This window comes from Leuresthes tenuis, unplaced genomic scaffold, assembly GCF_036924035.1.
Source record: "Leuresthes tenuis unplaced genomic scaffold, fLeuTen1.0.hap1 SCAF_13, whole genome shotgun sequence".
In the NCBI taxonomy this organism is placed as follows: Eukaryota; Metazoa; Chordata; class Actinopteri; order Atheriniformes; family Atherinopsidae; genus Leuresthes; species Leuresthes tenuis.
The window spans coordinates 18,670,413-18,694,870 of record NW_027325367.1 but is presented as its reverse complement, the minus strand read 5'-3'; the positions used below and the strand labels follow the sequence as shown (position 1 = coordinate 18,694,870).

General features: G+C 43.4%; 1 protein-coding gene across 5 annotated transcripts in view; it reads right to left on the bottom strand.

Annotated features, from left to right (window-relative positions):
* nrxn3b (neurexin 3b) overlaps nt 1–24,458 on the bottom strand; it is a 279,140-nt gene that overhangs the window by 6,162 nt on the left and 248,520 nt on the right. For all 5 annotated transcript variants that reach the window (XM_072362420.1, XM_072362416.1, XM_072362417.1 and 2 more), the window contains 3 exons: nt 24,136–24,225; nt 22,254–22,564; nt 7,256–7,334 (listed from right to left, as the gene is read on the bottom strand). In XM_072362420.1, coding sequence (XP_072218521.1) covers nt 7,256–7,334; nt 22,254–22,564; nt 24,136–24,225 — 480 coding nt within the window. The remainder of the gene's footprint in view (nt 1–7,255; nt 7,335–22,253; nt 22,565–24,135; nt 24,226–24,458) is intronic.

Sequence of the window (24,458 nt, the reverse complement as noted above, 5' to 3'; positions counted from 1 at the left end):
TCAATGAGCAAACCTCATCTACAAAACTGAAAACACTTGATTTAAAAGCTATTCGTCTTCTCATCCCAGCGTGTGAAGAAAGGCCTGCCTGTGTGGCTTTTTGACGAGGAATTAAAGTAAATATAAATGACTGATTTACTAACTCAGCAGCTTCAAGGCTAGAGATGCAGAAATCTAAGAGCAGCACTTTTTCTTTACTTCCCTCCGCCCGCTCTCCCCTCTCTCTCTTTTTTCTCCCGGGTCTGATCCGCGTGCCCATCCACCATTTTGTTGTGGCTTCTAAATGGAGATGAATTCTGACGGTGCATCAGGGATTTGACAGCGCGGTTCCATGAAAGCATTAAGTTGGCACCCCAGCATCAATCGTGGATGAACGTGAGTCAATAGGATTTTGACGCTGCAAATAGTGGGTGAGTCAGTGGTTTACGGGCCCAAAATCCCATTGTGGTTTGTGCATTGTGCCTAGAGACCTGCCATAGCAGATTCATTCAACCTCTACCTGCTACAGGTAGTGAACTGATTACCAGAGAGCAAGCGTCTCACACATTCTCGGTGTGGACACACTTGCAGGGACATGGCAGGGATTAGACTGGCGTTCTGTGGAATCGCTGAGCTTTCTGGAAACTTGCACCCAAGAAGCTCTTTACCCCATTAAACTTATCTTATCTCGCCTGTGCACACCGATGTGCCAACAGAAGCCTAATTTCTCATTTCCATCCTTAAACTAGAACGATGTAAAGCGAGTGGAGAAGTCTGCATGATAAGGATACATGGGACCACCGCTGAAAGGAGGAGGAAGTCCATGAAGCCACAGCACATGGCAGATGCCACCTAATCCGTCATTGTGTGGCTGACTGCAGGCTGGTGTATTGAACTGGCATCTCCAGCGGGTGTGCCGACTCATCCCTGTCAGACGGTCGATTTGCTGTACAGCCATTACGCTACACCTCTGCACTCGGTGGACATGCGTCAGCTGGATAACCTTTAAACTGATCTGAGGTCTGCGTTAAAGTGACAGCCGGCCCAGTGGGCCTTGACGGAAGCCACAGTCGAAGCCACAGGAAAACTCAGTGATCCATCCCTATCACACTGCACCCTGCACCTTATGCTTGTACTCTTCATATTCGGTAATGAAGGACTCACGCAGCATTACATTGGTGCCTTTGGTGTAACATTAATGTGAGTAATAGAGCCTAGACATTACCTTCCTAAGGCCAATGAGATGAGGAGACATTTATAGATGTGTTCCATCTTTTTGATCTGTGTTCCACTTGATCAAAGGCTGGGGGTAATGGCGCCTGCAGGACCATTTATGGCCTGTTTGTTAAAAACATTGTCTTTTTAATGATGTATTTGATGGACACAGAATGCAAGTTACCCTCTAGGAAAATCCCAGTGTTGGTCGATGTTCAAAAAGACTGAAACACCTTATATGCTGGCTTGTGTTCAGTAGTGATACAGGAGACAGTTTTGTGCCCTTACTACCTGCTGAGGTTGTACGGATACAAATGTGCCTCAATCAGACTAAGGCTAAGGCCTTTGCAGTGTCTCACCAACGCAATCCCCACCCAATGCCCCTTGTGGGGGAGGCCCTTTGAGGGTTCCCGTTACCCCTTTGAGGTGTCCAAACAAAGTCATCCACATGGGCGTTTGGCCTGGCTCATTTCAAGTAGTTTATTGTCTCTCGTCTATAAGGGTACCGCTCCATACCCATCCTACCATCCACAGTATTTGTTGTGTTTCGAGAATGGTAACGGCCCAGCTGTCCACCCAGAGCCCGGGAAACTGGGTATCCACAACATTGAAAGTTGCTGCAATAGCTACAGAGTAAAACTACATTAAACTCTTCTAAAACTGATCGAACCCCAAAGATATCATCATTACTCGAAAAAGTTCCATATTAATTTTTTTTATTATCTGAAAAAATCCCTTTGTGTTGGAACATGACTGAGATAGAACTCTACACATTTAACTAATGTAATGATGAAGCTATGAGTATGCAAATTAGCCCTGCTTCTGTCTCCATCTCATACCTTGCTGTGGCCTTTCCTGCTGGACTCTGCTCAGACACTTTTGATTCTTCAGCGACATCATCAAACAGCTACTAACTGCTACTTGTTAGACAAACCTCCTTCCCCATCAACAAGTCCCACTCTGCAATAGGAGATGATTGGTTCTTTTTGTTTGTCACATATTAAAACCCTTGCTGTGTCAATACCTGTTTTGGAGATTGTGATTTGAGTTCCACTAGGGTGGGGGATAGGGCTTAAAAATAAAATCCTCCTCCTTTTTTTACACCAAAGTCGATTTACGATTATAATTGATCACTTTTTTCTTTGCTTTCTTAAAAAACATCAGAAAAGATCATCCCTTCTGGGAGTTTACCTAAATTTAAAGTGCAACTAAACACCAACTTTGAAACATGCTTGTAAAACAAGATGGCAGAGCCTGCCATTGTAAACAAGAATTAAATTATGACTTTGCCACTAGCTACAAACAATCTCCCAACTACCAAGGAGCTAGTTTATCTTTTTTGAGAATACATCTCAGAACAGACTTCACTTGACAACGTGCAACTTCAGTTTTCTGCAGTTGTGCAGGTAAGACACAATTTTGGCAAAATATTTCAGGCTTGGTTCTAAAATTTTCTGCACGTGAAAAAAGTCGGGATTTTCCACCATATAAACAGGCACCAAATCTTTAGCGATGTGCAACAGGGCCGCATCCGTGATCTCTTTCCACAGGGCTCCTTTTTTTTTTTATCATACGGGATAAACTGTGAAAACAATTTTTTTTTTTGGTTCAAAGAAGGCCAACAAGAACTATAAAGCCAAAAGAGATGCTTGCTTTTTACCTTTCAGCTCACGTAAACAACCATCTCCTTGGTTGGTGTGTTTGTTTGCCAACGAATATGTTTTAACTAAGGATTCCTCTTGAGGGAACACTAACAAACTCAGGCTGTGCACTTACGGATTCAATGCTAGCAATATGACTCCTGAGCGCTGCTCATCTGCTGTAAAAAAAAACCCAACTGACTTTTTATTTGAGTCCAAATAAAAACTAGATGAGGATCCTTGAATGATTTTTGCAACTTCTATGTACTATGGACTTCTGTAAACTGATTTCCAGCTGGCATTTCTTTTCTTTTTGCCGGTGAGTCTCTGCATAAAGCTGTAGGCTTTCCAGAATCTGGCTGCACACTCCTTATTGGCACTCTTGTGGAACTCGCATGGGGAAGAGGGCGGGTGGGGGTTAAGGTTTAACAGTTTTATCGAACACACAGATGACACAAGACTTAACACGTGGAGCAGACAAGACAGGCTGTTTGGCAGACACGGACGGAGCAGGCACGGGCACAAACACAAGACGCCTCCAAGGGAGGAGCTGCTGCTGCAGAGGGTGCCGGTGGGGTGCAGACCCACCGCTGTGGCCCCCAGCACGCACACCGACATGTAGTAGGAGCCAGGTGGGTGTCAGCTTGAGACTTATGGGTGGAGAAGAGGCAGCACATAAAATGGACGCCAATCATATTCATGCAGAAGCAAGGAGGTGGGTGGGGGTAGAGGATTATTAGTTGGTCTACAGAGCTGTGATACAGTCCAGTACAACGCATGCCACAAATGCCTTCTACTTGGAGCAACAGATAGAATAGAAAAACAGATATACTTTGTGGCAATAAAAGTCTTTTTATGCCATCTGCATTCAAACAGACATGTATATGCAGAAAGGCTAAAAGAAAGGAGGTGGCTGTGTTGAGATGGAGGGAAGGAGGAGTTGGGGGGGGGGGGGGTGTTAATGCTCAAAAGGGGAGACGAGAGGGGGAGAGTCATTCTTTCACACACAACTTTCTTGAGACAGAATGGGGTTGCCTTCAACTAGGCCAAAAAAAAGGATGATGGCAAGAAAAGATTTTGTTGCCGTTCATTTCCCTACGTTGGATTGAAAATGAGGGGAGGATGTTTCTTTAGAAGCCATATGGCACAAAAAAATGAACACAAACTCGATGAGGAGGAGAAACTTTGAATTTTCCAACCACCAAAAGTTCATGCGGCACAAGATGAGGCAAAAAACGGGAGGAGCGGCTCTATCCTTGCTTGTAGGATGGACGACGGATGATGAGGACACCAAAGAAATTATAATGATAACACCAAAGAAAAAGAAAGAAAACCACAACAAAAAGAAGAAAATCAAGAAAAAAAAATCACCCTCATTCTACCCGCCCAGGCCCCAAAGAAAAAAAGGAAAAGCCCAAATCTTAAGCAACCCAGCTCATGTTCATATATGTGCATCGCAGGAGGGAAATAAATAAACCAACAAAATGCAACAGAAAAGAAACCAACAGCATGTCATGCAACTGGTCATACGACTGGAAGCGGGGCGAGGAATGAGGATATGAATTTCTGTGTCAACATGGTGAAATGCACAGTAGGTATGAGTGTGTCTATGTTGCCACTATATGAGGGAAGGGTACCGTGTTCTGTTGCTAAAAAAGTTCCCACTACGCTTGGTTGTACTTCCACTTTTTGAGAATACTTGGGTTTGAGGTTTTATTAGTCTAAGGATGTGACCAATGGCAAAAAAAAACATAAAACTCAAGAGCTGTAAAAAAATGCAATTTTAGTATTCGGACTTAAGAAAGCAACTTATGCTAGATAAAAATGGCTTTCGCTTCACATCAAAAAGCCCCGAGCACAAGAACCGAAATGTGGTTTTAAGGAAAACAAATGCTTCAAAGCAAAAGAGTTCCCCTCACAGAATTGGGAGTAAAGGTAACAATACTGGAAGAACATCCACTACAATAACAATAAATGCTCAGTTGAGTTCTCCAGTGGCAGTTAACAGGGGGCAGTGCATTGTTTCAACTTAGGCTTATTATTAGCTGTGAAAAGTGGACATATGCTTAGTGTTAAGCTGAGCCATGTTTAGCCAGATTAATGCAGCATCAATTAGTCTGCAGTGATGGTATTTTGAAGGACAGTGAAGCAATCAAATAGCTTGAGCTGCTAATGATTTCCAGAGTGCCTTCGGGGATCTGGCTGTCAAATGCTGAGCCAGTTTTAACACAGCTCGCATTCACTGACAACTGCTTCCTCATAAGTAATCCAAACCCAAGTTGCCTCAAAATTACCACTCCTTTAAAATCTGCTGTGTTTCTTTCCAGCTCAGTTTTTATTTTCAAACTCCGGTGTGCGAGTGTCTTATCACTTTGATGTGATCACAAAGTGATACCTGTGGGTGTCTGTGTGTGTGTGTGCGTGCGTGTAAAAGGGAGGGGAGGGGGGAAGAGACGATGTGCACAGAAATTCGAGGATATCTGTTCTCTATTAGAATGTTTCAGGTGAGGCAAGCCTCCGACGAAGGAAACAGAGGTACAAACAAGAGAAGAAGGGGGAAGGGAGGAAGAGGCTCTGTTGCAGTTAGTCTGCTACATATCACAGTATCTAGGCTGAAAGCATCTTTGTTCTCAAAGGAATCTCAAAATGTATCCTCTGTCAAGAGAGACGCACACACGCACAGCAAGAGGAAATCAACCATGTACAGGACAGATACATTTTGAAGCATCAGCGTGGGCGACATGTGGCCTGATACTAATTTCGTACTTTTTGAGTAAAGTTTTGCTCTCAATCGAATGCTGAGAGAACAAAATTAGTATCAATGCTTCGTCATGTCTGCGACCTGTGGCCCCATAGCTAAGTGTAACTTGTTCTGCGCATTTTAAGCTATGAGCTTCGACAAGTCCCGACAGCAAGCTGTGTGCTTCCACATCTTTACAGTTAAAGGTGTGACTACAAAGAGCATGTTGAGGATGCATATAGAATGTTTACTCTTACTGCTTTTTTTCTCCAACCCCAATTCCAAAAAAGTTGGGATGCCGCATAAAATATTCATAAACACAGAAGTCAATGATTTGCAAATCTCGTGTCAATATTTTACTCACGATCTAACACAAAAAAACACATTGAATGCTCAGAGTGAGACATTACACCGATTGGTGAACAACGTTTGCTCATCTTGAATTTGTCGGCAGCAACGTGTTTAAAAAAAACATTTATGGGCAACTAAGTGGTGCCAAAAAGAAACACCTGGAGGAACACGTAGCAACTAATTAAGCTAACTGGCTACTGATGTTGGTCACATCATTAGGTGTAAAAAGAGCACCTCACAGAGGCAGAGTCTCTCAGAGGTTCTGAGTCTGAGTCTGCGTCTATAGACTGTGGAGCAGTCTCAGAAAAATGCTCCTCGATGTTAAAAATTCCAAAGACTGCATTAAAGACAGGCATGATTCTGTCATGGAAACTTGAAAAGCCTCCATCTCTGATGGTACGGGCGGCGCGTTAGTGCCTTAGGAACTGGCAACTTGCACATCTGTACAGGCACCAATGCTTAACGACACATATAGATTTTAGAGTAACACAGTGTTTCCCAATCCTGGTCCTCAAGGTACATCTCCCTGCATGTTTTCCATGTTTCCCTGCTCCAGAACACCTGATTCAAATGAATGGGTCAGGTCTTTAAGCTCTGCAGAAGGCCGAGGACGTGCCTTGAGGACCAGGATTGGGAAACACCGGAGTAACATATGCTGCCATCAAGATTCTTTTCCAGGGAAGACATTAAATAGTTCAGTAAGACCATGCTAAACCACATACTACATCTATTACATCAGCACGGCTCTGTAATTAAAGAGTTCGGATGCTGGACCGGCCTGCCAGTGGAGTATGACAAAGAAGACTCAGGTCTGTTGCGCAGCTAGAATTCTGGATGTTTAGATGTTTACGGACTGTTATTGATAAAAGTGGAGATGCTTGTGTTAATCTAACATTGGCCTTTCCCAACTTTTTTTGGAGATGTATTGCTGCCATTAAATTGAAGACGAGCTAAGATTTATCCTTGAAAAGGAAAAATGTCTTTTGATTTGCTTTCTCTGTTCTGCTGTGGATTAAAATATTGGTTTATGAGCTGTGCTAATCATTCAACTCTGTTTTTATCTACATCTTACACAGCATCCCAACATTTTGGGACTGGGGTTGTATCTCAAAAGAGTTCTATCAACTCTTAATATGTACAGAGAACTCCTCACACAAATGTGTATTTCTCGCAGTGGCTGCTTATCTGAAGTTTTCTTTTTTTTAAGTTACACTTGAAGCTCCCATGGGGCTTGATGCTAAGAGGAGAAGCTCCTCGGTAGCAAATCAAAGAAAGATAAGGAGGAGTAGACCAGGTTCAGAGCAAGCACAACTCGACAATCTTATCCCACCTGCGTGTCCGGAGTCGCACTCCTCCAGATCCTCGTCGTCGCTGGAGCACTCTGCTGACGAAACGATGTCATCTGTTGTCTGTGGACAAACACACACACACACACGCACACACACACACAAAGCAGAATATGGTTAGACTCTGGGTAAATATAGTGAGTCCTCAACATGCACGCAGCTATTCCATTCAAGGATATCTCTGCACACACAGACCTCTCCACCTGTCCTTCAGCTCCCATATATCACTTGGAGTCAATCATATTTCACAGTGTTTATCATTCCTCACTTTATGTGCTTTCCACCTCCACAGATAATTGTTTTCCCTCACCCTCCGCACTCCGCCTCTGATTATTTATCGCCCCTCTCCTCCTCCATCGTCCACAATCAATGGACCCACCGTGCCCACACAGATCAACAGCTTCCCAGCTTCTGATTTGTGCTTAAGGGTGCAGAAGGAGGGGAGGGATGGGGCGGCAGACTAGCTGGCTACACCCGGAGCAGCGATGGATTATCTGCACCCTCCAGTTCCCGCAGTTCAGATTTATCCCCTCACGGCCCCTCCTCTCCCTTTTCCCGGGTCGAGCCATGGAGGACAGAGTCGGGAGGGGAGGGGGAGGGGGGGTTGTATTTCAGCAGCGGCGGTGCTGCACTGGGCAGCCGGTGTTTATTAGAATGAATCAGTGGGGCGATAAAATAGGCTCTGTCACCAAGCTGGGTTATGAAATCAGAGTGCTGATTGAGTTTTCCCGTCCTGGCCAGGGGTGTGGGGCTCTAAATATCATTGAGTTTGACAGACTAATGAAACGCGCCCCCATGCTTGTTGTACTGCATTCAACAGGGCCAAGAGAGAGATGTCCACATCCACCACATGCTGATGTTCAACTAACAGCACAGTGAATAAGTAAATGCTTCATAGCACCTTCCAAATGTGCTCTGTGATTACACATGATGGGCTGCGCTATTCTCTGTATCAGTAAATCTGATAATGTGTTAATGCATGTTTGTGCTGCTGTGCATAATGTACCGTACTCTGCCACAAGAAGGCAAAAAACCAAGCAAGAGGAGATGCTTGAATGTAAAGTGCCGTAAAATATGGCCTCTCTGTAAACATGACATTATTTATTGAAGCCAAATTACAGGCGTAAAAGTCTCGGTTATTGCTGAAAGAGGGTTATTGCTTGTTATTGTCATTGCAGCAGATGTGGGAGGCAGGGAGATGGAGGGAGACCAAACACCACTTCAAAGTCTGTTCCAGCAATTCCAGCCTGAGAACGACACAAACTGTCCTGCATCGAGTGAAAAAAAATGCTGCTTTTCTCTTGTCCGTTCACGCTGTGTGTCTCTGCAGCTGAGGAAGCTCAGGAACATTTAGCTTTGGATGCGCTGACTCTACAGAAATTTCCATTTTTATGTCCTCAAAAACACAAGACTTTAGCTGGATAGCATCCTGCCAAAAATAAATCAATACATAGAAACAACAGACATTTACAGTATCTGCATCCAGACATACTCTTAGCTTTAAAAAAAACCCCAAAAAGAAACAATCAGTTGATCTTATTTTCAAACTGTTGGTGTTCTCCAGGAATGCCACTACTGAGGTGAGAAAGAAGGAAGGTGGCAGCATCAGGTGCCAAATACTAAGCAGGGAGCGCTGATTTAAAATAGCATCACAGCAGAACATTTTTAACAGAAACATATGCTTGAATGCCAAATAAATCCATCTAACAGATAAATGGTGCCAGCAGTGTTACATATTCTAGGTCTGAAAAGAGGCTTAGTCCTATTAAAACAAGAACGGATACTTCCATGACTATATTCAAGGTGTTTGGCAGGCATATCAATGCTCTAAAGGTTCAGCCCTGTGCTAAGCCTCATCACACGTTTTATACTCTGTTCTCTTGACTTGTTAGCAGACACAGATGAAAGCTCTGGACGGAACTGCAGAGCTCCTGTAACAAAAAATAACAAAGAAAAGAAAAGAAATCCAATGTAACCCGCTTTTCACTGCAGGAAACAAAGCCTATCCATGGCAAACCCAAACATGGAGCCATGTTTAGGTGTCTCTCCAATAGCTCTCTAGTTAATCCCGATAACTGATTCTACTCAGAAATATTGAAAACACATTTTGAAGTGTGGTGTTTGTTATGTGGAGATCCACTACATGCTCGCTTGATTAACTTTTAATAAACATACGATGAGTCTCGCCGGTCATATGAGCAAAGACTGAAGCGCTTCTCATGAAAAGGCTTTGGGTACCATTCCTCTGCATTCAGACGAACGCAGAACCAAGGAAGTGGTAAATGGTAAATGGACTTGTACTTGTATAGCGCTTTTCTAGTTTAACTGACCACTCAAAGCGCTTCACTCCGACCTTCCGATTGGTGGGCGACTGCTCTTCCTCCTGAGCTACAGCCGCAGTGGCACATGATACACGGCTCATTCTTCTTTAAGTCGACCCGAGACGTTGATAATGACATATGGCACGAGGCTAGATGCTGTGAATGCAAAGAGCGCTCGTGGAGCGGAAAAGGCATGTGCAGCGGTGGGAGCCTACAGCAGGGGATGGCATAATGACGCGGTTGGCCAGCGGGACTACAAAAACTGATTTCACAGCTGGGGAAATCCAATTCTCTGTTTAAATCTCCATAACACAGAGTGGCATATATTTTAGCAGGAAAGTGTTTTTGTCTTTTGATGTAATTATTCCCAACAAATGTTGCAATAGTCATTTTTGAAGAGCCCGGGCAGCGGTGCTCGCAGGCTGATTCGCTTCGTGCGTAGAAGGCTTTAATGTGCGCGCGCACGCCTCCCACTTCCCGTGTGTGAGGACAGCGCATCAGACACGATCATTCATCTGCCGAAATGAGCACCAAGCCTGATTACTCAGCCTTCGAGTGACGCTCAAATTCCAAACTGCACAAACAAAACGCCACAGATAAATCAATAGCCAGACCTCATTAAACCAGCATTTACCTTTGACCACTTTAGCACAACAACTGAAGGGATCACGCAGGCGGTCGATACAAATAGAAAACCTCCCTGGGACACGAGTTTCAGAACACACAACTTTCAGTTTGCAGCTGTTGGCAGTGACACAGTCAAAATGGGAGAATGTGGCAAGATGCAGGGCTGTTTTTGTCTTGACAAAGTTGTATACTGAAGAGTTCTGGGGCGACTAACGCCAAACAGCCTGCACTAATGCAGAAACCATCAATGGGGGAAGCTACAATTACCTGTGAGTGACTAGGCACAAAAAAGGAAAGTAACAAAAAACTTGAAGCTTTTTTTTTGTTCTGCACAACAGAATCCAGAGATGAGTATTTTATCAAATAAAGTAATCTTACTATAGTCCACTTAATCTACTGTCTACACCGGTGCCCTGGATCAGAAGCTTCAGTTCTTTCTGTTTGAACAAAAATGACCTCTTCGTCCTGCTGAAGCTCATGAGATTTCATATGTGCCATGTATGAGGATGATTTTCAGTGATTGGTGTAATCTAATGGAACAGATGCGGTCCTGTTTTAATCCTTCCAGCAGTTCACGCATGTCTTCAGGAATAGTTCTCCAGGCTTCTTGAAGGACATTCCAAAGCTCTTCTTTGGATGTTGGCTGCCTTTGTTGTTCCGTTCTCTATAAAAATGCTTAAAAAATGTTGTCCGGGCTCTGGGGAGGATTCATTCCTCCATAAAAACACTGATTTTCAGTCCACTTCTTGTGCCAGTTGTCATATCTCAGCCTTTTCTTCCTGTTTTCATCTCATTCCCTTCCTTAAGAACGGCTTCTTGACAGCCATCCATCCATGCAGACCATTTCTGATGAGGCTTGAGTGAAGAATCAGATGTATCTCTCAGGTCTTTGCTGGATTTTTACATCTATCTTAAGGACATCACTATCAGAAACTGTTCATCTGCTGTTGATGGGTTTTTCTTTTTTTTGAGGCCAGCTTTTTCTTATTTTGTCTTGCCATTTGTTCAGTTTTCTCAGATTTTTCGAAGAACACACAGCACAGCACCCTGAGGTGTGTGAGTTTTCAGCAAATAGCTGTTTCGGGCGCTACCTTGTCGGTGCGAAAATTCTATTTCATGTCTGACAGACTGTTATTATTTTTTTTTTTGGTAGATGCAACTAAAACAAATTCTGTCTCTGTGACAGGCTGCTTGTAAGAAAATGCCCAAAGATGCAATTTAAAACGGGCTCTTCACTAAGTTGTCTGTTATGTGTAGACCCCTTTAAAATATTAGCAGAAAGCCTGGCTCCTTGGACAGAAAATATGAAGAACGTAATATTTTGCACATTACTGTATATTTCTCTTTCCATTTTGTACCTAATTACAGTAACGGAGTTTGGCGTTTTAAGCACTGGGCTTGAACACATGCTGTGTAGTCACTGATGGAGGACTAAAGCTGCTGTTGCCGTTCTGCTAATGTGCTACTTTTTCTATAGCCCCGTCACTCATCACTACACTAATATCACATCAAGAGGGGGTATCTTCCTGCACTGACAGGCTGGGCACTTAAAGCAACTCGTAAGCTGGAAAAACATAAAGTTGTGCTATAATTTTCAGCACATTAGGAGAAAAAAAATCCACCCATATTAGTAGCAACGGGAGCAGCACTGTGGGTTGCCACATTCTGCTACATCAAGCAGGTAATTGGAGCTGGTGACTGACAGATTTCCCATAAAACCAAATCAAATCCTCCGTCTGATATAGAAAATCCACATTCTTTACATGTTTTAAGTCTTCCGGCACAATTAGGCCAACTTGGTTGAACCAGAAATCACTAGAGTAGACTCATGACTTTGCTTCATTATTTTAGGCATTCTATCTAACATTGTGTGTGCAAAGGGGGAAAAAAATTGCATTCACACCACCTCTTCACACGTTAGCCTCATAATAAACATGACTCAACTCGGGAGATCCACGTGCTACACCATTGCCACTCGCCATTTACAGCATATGCTCAGAAAGCTGTCCAATAAGCCACTGTGAACAAAGCTGTTGGGATCTGAAATAGATTTTACAGACCTGGAGATCAAATTATATGTTGGCAGCTGATACAGAAAAGACAAAAATATAATCCAATCATATCAGTGCAAACCTACAGGCTGCCAATGCCAGACTTCATCTTGGAAAAAATGTCACAGTTGCAGCTAATGACTGACTATTTCTAATCTATTAGTGGCCAGTGTCTAAGGGCCATACCAATTAAACAGGGAATGTTTCAAGTTGGAATAATGCTCATCAAATACATGGATCATAACAAGAGCAGCTGCTGCATCTGCGACCACGACTATGCCTGAACATTCTGCTGAGCATGACAGTGATTTGATCGGTCACATCAAAGCAAGCGCTTGTGCTCGGCGGGGGGAGAGAAAGACATAATGTACTCGACCACTGTCTGTAGTTTTCCCCATGGTCAGTAAAAACAGTGCAAAGGCTAAAACTCAGCCACGGCCCCCGGGTTACAAACATGACATGAAATATGAGTGTGAGCAGAGATGCTGGGAATGTGGGCACACATGCTTAAGCGTGGCACACTGAGTCATGTCGTCAGGGAGGGTGCGGGAGGATCGCTGCTGAACGCTTCGCGGCCTTATCATAACAAATGACCTTCATGTGTTTCTTTGTTTTTTTTTTAATGCCTGCAGGCGGGCGGAAACGCTGAGAAACAAAGCCTTTTCTCAACACTGAACATAATAGATCCACATTACAGCCTCGCTATCAAACCCAGTTTGGTTTATTTACATTGGCAGAGCGCTGAATGCCGAAAGCAGATTTTATTCTTAATGATACGAATGAATCTAAACAGATCAAGTTTCTTGAGCGTGCCGTCCTGGGAGTCAGTGACCAAAGACATCCAATGCGGTTGTATGTTCAGACATCAATGGAGAAGGAGGCAAATCAAAGCAATATCTACTTCCCCAAGGTGCTCCTTGGTCATATACATGGATATATTTTCACATGTAAGAGTGTAGCATCCCCCACCTCTACTTCCTCACTATCTCCCGAGTCTACGAGTCTACCTCCCCCCATTTCACCGGCCCAAAATAAGATAGTCATCTCAGTGGCGGAAGCTTAGCCTCTCTATTGACGACTGCCTGATGTGTGCGTTATCATGTCCGATCTTAGCTTTGACAGCCTGACAAGGGAGAGGCTTGTATTACAAGAAGAATCAATGACACGAGGCCATATCCCTATCAATAGGCTGCCACAACTCTTTTTGCTCATTTTATCTCTGAGGGGGTGGGGAGTCGGCACAGGGCTGCGTTAAAAATAACACACAGCACTGATTCCAATCAAACATTTTATCATGAGGTGTAATCTTCAATAGTCACAGTACTGTTGAAAGAGGTAAGCAAACAGCGTGTGTTAAAAGACTTGGAGTCCTGCTGACCCTCCATAAAGTGTCTAAATTACAATGAAATGAGCTCCAGAGTCAACATGTAGGGACAGAGTCATAAGCCGAATGAGTCACAAGATCAAATATTGATATTTCGAATGACCATCCACGGTGGGCCGTTCCCAAAAGCCTCCTGCAGTCAGCAGGTTTTTTCTTCAGGTTTATGGAGAGCTGGAGAGCAGGTTCGGTGAGTTCAGCGGGAGGGAAACAGCTGGAAAGGTGAAAAAAAAAAAACCAATAACAAGAGAAGAAAATGCATTTAATTTGTTCACCCTCACAGCGGTCTGTTGGTTTCAGAAGAATGGGTTTTGTGCAGAGTATTTCTCCGTTTTTCTCAAGCACCTGCCTTTGTACACAGAGCAGTGAGGGTTGTTACCTCAAAGCAAACTCTAATTGCCCTCAGGCCATTGGCGGCCACTTCCAAGCAGGGTCATTCATCTTTCCAGGGAAAAGGAAATGGTGTTTGGCCTCGATGCTTAATCACCCCAATGCCACAGCATACAAGGTCATCAGGGAAGTCCTGCGACACACATGCGTATGTACAGTGCATCCACAAACAGACGAGCATCAGTGTGATCACATGTCGGGGGAATATGTGAGGTGAGCAGACGAGATGAGAGGGAACCTTTTTCAGGTGGAACAGCAGGAGCGGTTGCAGGTCGGGGCTATGGATTGTGTTACCGTTTGTAGTTCTGTCTTCAAAGAGGAAGTGAGGAATTTGTGTGGTAGAGGTGTTGAGTTACGCTTAAAGCTGTGACCAAAGAAAAAGCTGAGAGAAGAAGAGAGCACATGAGATGAAAAAAAAAAAAAAGGGAAAGGGCTTTGTATCACCGGAGGTCACGAGGCACCGGTCCTCTCAGCAAAAGAGAGGAAACAAAAACTTGGACTATCACCTAAAAACAGCTCGGTTCTCAGAAAGCCTGCGTCACAAAGCAGTTCGGTGAGAGAGAAACAGTCATTTACCAACACATAATTACGTCAGAACAGAACCACAGCTAATCTGATTCTATGTCATATATATTATCTGGTACTATACGTAGACATTAACTGATATTCCATATTTTAAGAATAAAACAGACTGTGTTCAATGGAAAAATGTTATTTTCATCAAGACATTCTAAAATACATGTTTGAGCTGGAATCCCAATACTGCAATGCTGTTTGCAGTATTAATATGTTTGCTTAAGGTTATCCTACCGTCAGCATCTCAAACTGGCCCATGTCTACCCTGACAGTCGGTAGGATTTAAAAGATAGGATGTGATCTTCATAATGCATCGCATATATTTGTCTAATCAACCTGCCTTTTTCCTATCCTGATAATTCCTAAATTGTTCTGTGTACAGATTTCCTGAGAATGACATAAACAACGCTCATCACATCATCATTATCATCATCAATCTCCATCGTGTCCCGGAGCCCCTGGTGACATATTTGAGCTGCGCAAATTTGTGCACTTCCAACCAACCGTTAACCACAATTCTTGCTGATGAATTAATTGTCTGAAATTCAAGTCCACATTACCCAGTCTGGGCGTGAATCCAAGACACACTTGTACCTGCGCTGCACTCTGCGATCACTGCTGGAATTTAAAAACCAAACCAAACGATGGCTGTTTTCTGCTTGATTAGTTGATTCTACACATTTCTATGTTTATTGCCGCTTTGTGGCTCTGAACTGCACTTTGAACATCTTTGTTGAGATGCTTTTTATGATGCTGTGAATGCACGTATTGGAACAAAGCTAGAGTTCATCCGATCACATCTGTGGTGGATTCATGGAACGATTTAAGAGATGCTCAGCTCTCACTCAGCATGCTTTTGTGATGAAGGCTTTATAAATACATCTGAGTAAACCTCACTAATTGTAACAATGCAAAAGACAAAATGTGTCGTTTGGAGGACTTTCTATGGGAATGTGTGAAGTCCAGAACAGGAGCTGAAATTGGATCTTAGTGCTTCTCCCCCTGGGCTCCATCCTCACCTCTCCTTTTCAATCCATTTTAATATTTCTGTTTTTCTCCCAGTCAAATACTATTATGACTTCAAGGCTTTAATTCCAAATCAATTCAGGCGTTATGTAATGGCTGATGCAGGCAGCTTCACGTGTCCTATATTAGCCTGGGGTCCCAGTTGGGTTCAGTTCCTAATGAGCACAAACCAAATTAAGTATTCGATTAAGTATTTTAAGTATTCCCCTCCTGCTGTACTTCGACATGCATAGAGAGGGATTATTATCCACGCATGCATACACACAGATGTGAATTATCCCTCACTCGTAACTATTAAAAGCAACAGGTTTGATTGTAGTTTGCACCAACTCCCAGTGGAAAGAGGAGAGAAACATTACTGGGGTTTGTTAACAGCTCAGCCAAGAGATGCAACAGAACATATTATTGCGGGTGGAGCATCAAAAGCTTTCTGTTCTATTGAATTTAGTACTACTGACTCTTGTAGATGCAGGTTGCGCACACAGATACAGTAATACATAAAAGATCTGTTAACATCACTTCAAAGGTGCAGGCATCTCCAGCTGCATAGCATGTACCGGTGGTGATATGGTACTGACGGCATAGAATAAGTGGATGTTAGGTTAAGGTCATGGGAAAAAGAAATTACACCCTCTTTCAGTTGTAAGGTTTTACATTCCAGGACATAATCGAAGAAATACCTGGGGGTTCTCTCCAGGCTTTTCAGGGTATAGAGCATGGATGGATGGACACGAAACCTTAGATTTGACACAGGTTGTACCTTTTTTAAAACTTTTTTTGCAGGAAAGCTGCAACTTCCTAAGTCCAATATCAAGTAACTTACAAAGTGTCAAAGAAAAAAAAAAAAAGAAAAATACTGGCAACAGAAGTTCAACTTTTATAATAGTTTTGTTCCCAGAACTGTTGTGCTGGAAAAAAGTTAATTAGATACCAGAAAGAGTACGGGATCTCGCTGCAACCTCACAATTCTTTAAAATGGCTTGGCACAGGATTTAATACCAACTGTTCCACTTTGATAATTCATGTAAGTCTACTGGCTCACGTCTGGGGACAGATGACATCTATACTGTGAGAGGAAGAGGCTGGATTTGAATGACATTTCAGAGGTTTTTAATCCACACTTGTTCACAGATACATTTAATTCAAAGTCATTTGAATTCATTTGACTGAAGGGATCTGTGAAATTTAACTGCATTAGGCAGCGTGCATGAAACGCTATCAGTGGCTGGTGGAGTCACTTTCTTTTCAGTCTGAGTTTTTTTACCTGTGCACCGTTTTAACCAGTCAGCCATCTTTAGAGGCAACACAGCATGTGGGGAGCCTGTGCACCACCCAGAGCATGTGTTGATGTCCTGCTGGCCAGCTCAGAAACAAACTGCTCCGTGTGTGTGTGTGTCTTTGGAACTAATGTGTGTTACTCTCTTGCCCCTCGGTGTGCCAGTGCCCCGCCGCGACAATGGCGACTGACAAGACAGGTTTACACGTACACACATAAGCATCCCCGGAGGATCTAGATAAGCTGTGTTGCGAGGCGTGGGGGGGACATCCATTACAAAAACCCCTGTGGTCTGCAACCCCTGGAACTAGTTGATGCTTCTCACACACTGAGAGACAAACTGCCCAGACACACACACACACACGCACAAAGAAAAACATGATCTCCTGACAGAAAATTGCAGACATCTCCAAACACTTTCACACAGAGAAGTCTAATGGAAACAGCTCTACGAACATATGGAAAATTCATCGAAGGAATTACAAGCAAGTGCTGCATACAAACTCTGGCCACACAGAGGACAGACAATCGAGACAAATACGTTGTGTTTTTGGTAGGGTGGTATAAGTATATCCAGGGAAACCTGTGATACTAGTGTTTTGACAGCGACTACTGCAGGGCGGACTGATTTTGAGCTTAACTTGGTCGTGCATATCGCAGATGTAAGACACAGATTCGTATACAAACGTGTGTGCTTCCCTTTAATGAGTCGCACACACCATCAGTCTGCTGTCTCCTAATTGGAGCTACTGAGCAACCAGCAGACCTGCAGCATTCATCTCCGAGCTGAGGTGCTCGGCAGGGCAGCCAGAAAACGAGGAAGAAAGCAGCTCGAGGAATACCTGCCTTCCCGTTTGACCTTTGCACAATTAGAGGCAGGTCTGGTGAGAGGGGGAAGGGGGAAGGTGAGAGCAGCAGAAAGGAAAAAGATGACCGATGGTGGAATAACAGTGGAGAAGACGGGCAAATCTGCCCGGATGAACCTGCTCGTCAAGCATTATCCTGAATGCGGAGGCATGCAGCATGTTGCACAGTACTAGCCTCACTACTTCTTGAAGACAAAATTAATTAGTGATTATTTCATATCCCCATGTGTCAGGCAACATCCTCGGTATACTGTGCAGAGTAGCAGGAGTAGCAGGAGAATGCAGAGGAGAGAGTGGGCATCATATTAGCTTAGTGTGCAAAAGTCGGCCTCACATCCGTGGAGCTGAATCTGCTTCATGACATTTTCAGTGTGTTGCAGCATTTCTCTCAACTTCCCTGTAACTCTCTGCCTCCCTTCATCTATCTGAACACCTTGAAAATGCAGAAATAACAGTGAGGCACAGAGTAATCCATGCTGAATCAACATAATATCTTTGTTATCAGGCAAAGTGAATCCAAGTGTGAGAAGGAAAAAAAAAGAAATCCCAATTATACTACAAACAATTTACCTCTCATTTTCCCGTCTCCTGAGCACTGGGCCGGTTGAAGATGATGGACGCGAGCAATTTCTTTAACACGGCAAACATGCAAATCACTTTCGGTGTCTCTCCCTCGGCACTTTCCCCCCACGGTACTCTAGATTGCAGCCTCCCGTCCTAATTGTTCCCAAACATCTCACGCCAGCAGCGCAAGTTAATTGAGAGCGAGAGACGCCGATCTCCCATGATAGAGAGCCATGCATAAATGCGTATTCCCAAAATGACTATCCACATCAAATTGGCCAGCGTGAAGAAGAAGATTCTTTGGTCCAACCTGAAGTCTGCAGAGCTAGAGGGCTTTGTTTCCCACTTCACATGCTATACCTGGTTTAGTTCACAAGGATTTTTTCCTCTTCTTGAAATTCAGGTCTTTGTTGGACCAATTGCACTTTGGCAGCTTTTAAACATCCAAGGTTACAGGTATGAGCAGACATGGACTGCAAACCCAGCAGGATGGAAAAGAAAATGGTTGTTATGAATGTACTTGCCCTGAGGAAGTTGCAAAAATCTTCAAATAGAAAATAGATATGTTATTTCTACAGTATCTTCTTTATACAAGTCTATACAAAACGGCAGTGGAGTCGAAACCTTTAGTCGAAACCAGTGCAGCAGAACAATGAAACTGCAGAATACTGGAGCTAATACAGCTGTGGGCCAGTGGCCTCAAGCAGAGATGAGGAAGAAGCTAAAGGAGTCTGCTAAATGGAATCTGAAGCCACAAAGCACACTTTGTATGTGTGTTGCGTAACTTCTAAAATAACAGCCAAGACATTTCAGTCTCAGACTAAAACCATTAAGAACACTGGAGCTCTAACAGCAGCTATTGTTGTTTAATATACTGACTATTTCCATTAACTTCTTGTGTCGACTGAGGAGCTCAACGCGACTGTATTTATAATGACAGTATAGAGAGTAAAAGTAATGGACTTTTGAAAGGGTGCAGGATCAATTTCACGCTGAATTTCTTAGCTTTACCATAAAAGTAACATCATCCTCCCATTACTGTATGTTAACATGTCTGTGAGCATGTGTTACCATAATTATACACAATGTGTTGAAAAGAAATGAAGATAGGCAGCTAAAGCTAATGTGGTTGGCATTTGTCACCCATGTCTGCGGCGCACGACGTAAAGTTCCCACGGCTGAAGGGATGAAACACAGAGTTTGACTTGGGTTCAATCTTCAGCAGGTTTTGGCAGGAAAGGAACTAGGAGCACAATGAGAGCCAGCCAGCTGACATATCTAATGCCAGGTCCTAGATCGTCTATAATATTCATGAGGAACACCTATGACGTGACAAAAAAACATTTCAAATGAATCCTAAAGCTGCGTGGCTGATGAACCTTCAACTGAAGGCACGTCTGGATGTGCTGGAGGGAAGGTGTATGTCTCCAATGCTGTTTGTTTGTCCTTTTGTTTGCCTGTCGAAAAGATTAGGCAGGAAATACCCACTCGAATTTCAAAAGACTTGTTGGAGCACGGGAAGGAGGACTTCATGTGTATCGGGGTTGGTTTCTTAGAGAGAATGCAACATACAGCATTGGCCTTGGAGCACAGCTGTCCCAAAGAATAATTAAGTACACAGACATATTTTTAAAGAAAGTGTCCCATAAACTCTGACAGAGAGAAAGAGTAAAGGAAAATGAAACTTGTCTGTCGTGTCAGTACATGTTTCTCCCCATGGAGCTATCATTAATTAAGTGTGAGATTGGTCTCTCCACTTCCCACCCCTGTCCCTTATCCTGTTGATCCGGAGATGTCAAGGGATGCACTGCTTCTCACCTCGGAAAGCGAAACAGGTAGTGCGTGTTCAGTGGACCAAAAATGGATGTGTGTGAAGATACCAAACCGCACAGAGCTGAGTTCACACGAGTGCGCCCACTTCTAAAACAACCGCACACATGCTCATATGAGTCCAGCACTGTGTCAGATGCCTATAGCTCTTTTTCAGCACTACACTACATCACTAATGAAAGCTCAACTCCCTAAACTCCCCTATACTACCCAGAGGGGTGGAGAAATCTGCCGAACGCGTACAGGTCCTCTGCGTACGTCTCATGCCACAGCATTTGACAGCCAGCTAGGGAACTGTAAAATGAAAGGCCCTGGCAAATAAAATGCTGCGCCACGGTGGCGTGAATCAAAGCAGATCCTGTCATGGGAAGGATGAAGGATGAACAGGGCGTGCTTTCGGAAGGAATAGTGGGAAGTTAGTGAGGGCAAAAAAAGCTACACTGTTATTGTTAAGCTACCAAAGCACATTATCTGGCATCAAACAGCTGCATCCTGGGTATTGACAAAAGAGATATCAGATCATCATTTCATCCTGAAAAGTCGAGTCCTTTGTATAAAAGCCCTCTTTCATACCTAGAACGTAATTGACTTCCTTTGATATTAATAATATGTGACATAAAATGCTATTTTCCAAGGGATGACATGACTTTTCTTATCTGATGTGACCTTGTTTCTAGTGCCAGAGACAGTACTGTAATGTATCTCAGCTCAGTCATCATCACTGCCGCTTACTGGTGCCACATTTCTTCCTGCATCTTGAAACCTCACATATGAAAGTTTGACGTTTCGACTCATTCTGTCAGTTCTGTCCAAAAATCACAGGGTATTTAGTGGCTTTCTCACAGCTCGCACCCATGCCTCCCCCACACTTGTGCTGATATGGACGTACAAGTGTCAGCACCGACGTGAAGGACCATCATCACTGCATGCCAGGGAATCTGATGCTGAGGTAGAGAGGATGATAGCAGCAGTCTGTCATCCAACAACCGATCCTCTCCCCCAACTCTGTCTCCCCCATGAGGGAGAGTTATTGCTTTAATATAGACAACGAACGGTTCAATTTGTGCTCGGGGTGTCAAAGGACTGCTTGCCGTGATTACTTTCTTGGCACTGTGGTGACATTCATTGGCTTGGAGTTGGCACGTATTTGAGAGAAGCTTCTCTCAGTCCGGAATGGGGGTGAGTGACGGATTGAGATAGAAAGAGAGACGGATGAAAAGAGAGAAATGTAGAGAAAGGCATGGTCGGCTTTGCACACCTCAGTGAACAGCAGTACTTCAATCCTCTGCAGAATGAGAAATATTGTATCCTGACCTTGGCTGATCAAGCAGAGAAAAAAGGAGGGCAGAGCCAATTCACCTGAGCTCAGTCCCCAAAAAAAGATCCAAAAACTCATTAAGTTGTGGTGAAGGGAGAAGAATGCTTGTTTTTACGCCTCGTCACATTTTTTAACCTGATTAGCAAGAAAACAGAACCTTTGATGGTTTTGTAGCTGCATTCCCACGTCTAAAGCATCCAGTTAGTTTAGTTTTACAATTAGGTTAGTTAGTTTAGGTTAGTTTGACCTATGCTGTCTTTTTTCTTGAACGTAAAAAAACACACCCCTATGAATGTATCACAGGCACTGTGGAGTTAAGTGTGTTGCCTGTGGATACTTTGGCCCACTCCCAATCCTTTTCTTGAGACCTTGAAGAGCACTAAAAGGAAAGGGGCACCTTACCTCTGCAAAGAAGAGGGGTGTGGCCGACTGGTAGAAATTGGGTTTGGGCCTTAGAAATGTGGAGGGAGGAAGCCAGAGACTGAACTAGAAACCTTCCAATTGGCAGATAACTACTCTACCCCCTGAGCCACAGCTCCCACGTTTTACTGAGGGTTCTGTGTGTGACTGTGTTACTCTTTGGTATCAGGGGCTACGAATCATATACTTACAGACAATGTCAAACTATTCCTACGGGATGGATTTAAACACATTAAAATGGATTGCATTAAAAGGATTGCAGAGACTGTTCAAGACATTCCTATGTCACTGGAATATGTGCCAGTGAAGAAAAAAAATCTCTTTCATCGGCCCTACCTGAATGGTGGGTGGTGAGCGCTGTTTGCGGGTGGTCGTGGTGGACAGGGTGGTGGTAGTTTCGATGAAGGTGGTGGACATCTCTGGTGGCACCGAGGTGGTGGTACGTCCCGCGCCCCGGCTGGTGGGCACATCACCCACCAGCCGCACGCTGCCGTTCACCTTGATGTTGGGGTGGCCCTCAGCGGCCATGTTGAGGACCTTGAGGCCGTTGTAATAGAGGCCAGAGAGCTGGCCCTGGTAGGGTCGTTTTCGGTCGTTTCCGCCGATAGAGATGGTGGCCTGGGTGTTGAAGATTGTCAGCTGCCGGCCTGGTGCGTGAATTGTAAAAGGTTGAAGATACAAATGGAAGAATTAACACGATACCAAAACATTGTCATCGCAAGACTTTTGTTATACACACACATATCTATGTATATATGTCCATATGTGTATTACATTACTGCTTGACTGAATAAGATGGGCTTCAAAATGTGAGGATGATGATGCAGCATGGTTTTACACATCGCACAAAAAAGTAGCAGCGCTCATCAACTCTTCCTCTCTATTCATTTTAGAAGACTGCAGCTATTATGTTTTCTACCATTTACAAGCGATATTGCAAAGGGAGCACATGGAGATCTGAAAATGAGCTGGAACATGTTCTCCACCGACAATCTTAATGTATTCTGGACAAAACAGTGGATTTGTGAAGTAAAATTCCATAATGAAATATGCATATGGGCTTTGGCAAGTAATAACGACATTTCTAACGTGCCGTGTGAATTTTGTTACAAGACGACTGAATATCACAGTCAGAACACGGTGCACGTGCATTGATTACGGAAAGAAAACACACCAAAGTTTCATAATGCAGGAATCATAATTAAAAATCTCATTTGTATAATTTGCAGACAAGTAACACGGAAGGTCCGCCACATTTGTTTGATTCATAGTACAAAACACATTCAGTATGGAATGGCAGGGACAGGACGGTTCGGATCACAGGAAATGAAACAGCATGTGTGGAGCCATGCATGCAGCAGTAATGGGATTTTTCAAACCTGTCAGTGTTTTAGTGGTTGTTAAAGGGACTTTATAATAAGGTTAAGATGTTTATGTGCAATGAATATTAAAAAGCAGTTTATAATGGTATTATGTGGAGTGAGAACATGTATTATGCACTCCCCCCACCCATCCTGTCTCAGAAGGAGAAAAGGGGGAGGAGAGTTTTTAAATCCTCATAAATGTATTAAACATAAACGAGGTGCTGAATTGATCATCTAAGTGACTGATGTGCACTGCTCGATCGGGGCACCTTGGTGGGTGCACTGTGACGCAGTGCTGTCAAAAAGGCTCCAAATATATCTCCATCGCCAAAAAAAACCAGCTTTGGATTTTATTTTGTATGATAAGTGCTACTGGATGAACTACAGCTGAGAGGAGCACTTTCTGTTGGGAAAGTTTTTAGGAGGATATGCCTGCTGATGAGCTTGTGCTCAAACATTGCTGAGGATTCGCGCCAAGGGAGTTAATCCTCCTCTCAAAACAATCGGGGTGCTGGTGCTCATAGATAGTGCCTCCTCCTTGTCAATTTTGCTCAAAAAGATTGGGAGGACTCAATGTTTAAAGTCTCCTTGTAGCACTGGTTCTACAGTCTCTCTTCAGTCCCTTTAACTGGACACCATGAGTCAACAATATTCAAAGATGGCGATGACAAAAAAGGGAAAAGAAAAATATAGAGGGATGAACAGGAAAAAAAACATAGAAATACGTTTCGTTTAACATGTTTTTAAGGGGTTTAAGGGATGGTTTTTCATTCTCAAAGGTTGAAAGGGAGCAAGCCGGTGACATGACAGAAAAGAATAAAGAAAAACATTCTAGAAGTTTGATAAAGATTTACCTTTCTCCTGAAGCCAATCTTCTACTGGCCGGGTATATTTGAACGGGATTTTCTTATTTGCCATTTGATAGCGCTCAATGTCGCTGTTGCCTTTAAAGTTTGACAGTTTGACAAACAGCTTGAAACAGTTGGCAACAGCAACAGACATCACACATTTATACAGTGGTTTATGATGAGGTTTATCTTTGTTTTAGAAAGATTTATAAAAAGCTTTATCATTTTTAATTTCCAAGCACTTTAGTTGAATTATTTTAAAAGTCATTATTTGTACAGCAGACTCCACAGCAAGATGTTACAAAGTATTCAGGAATTAAAAGCACAGC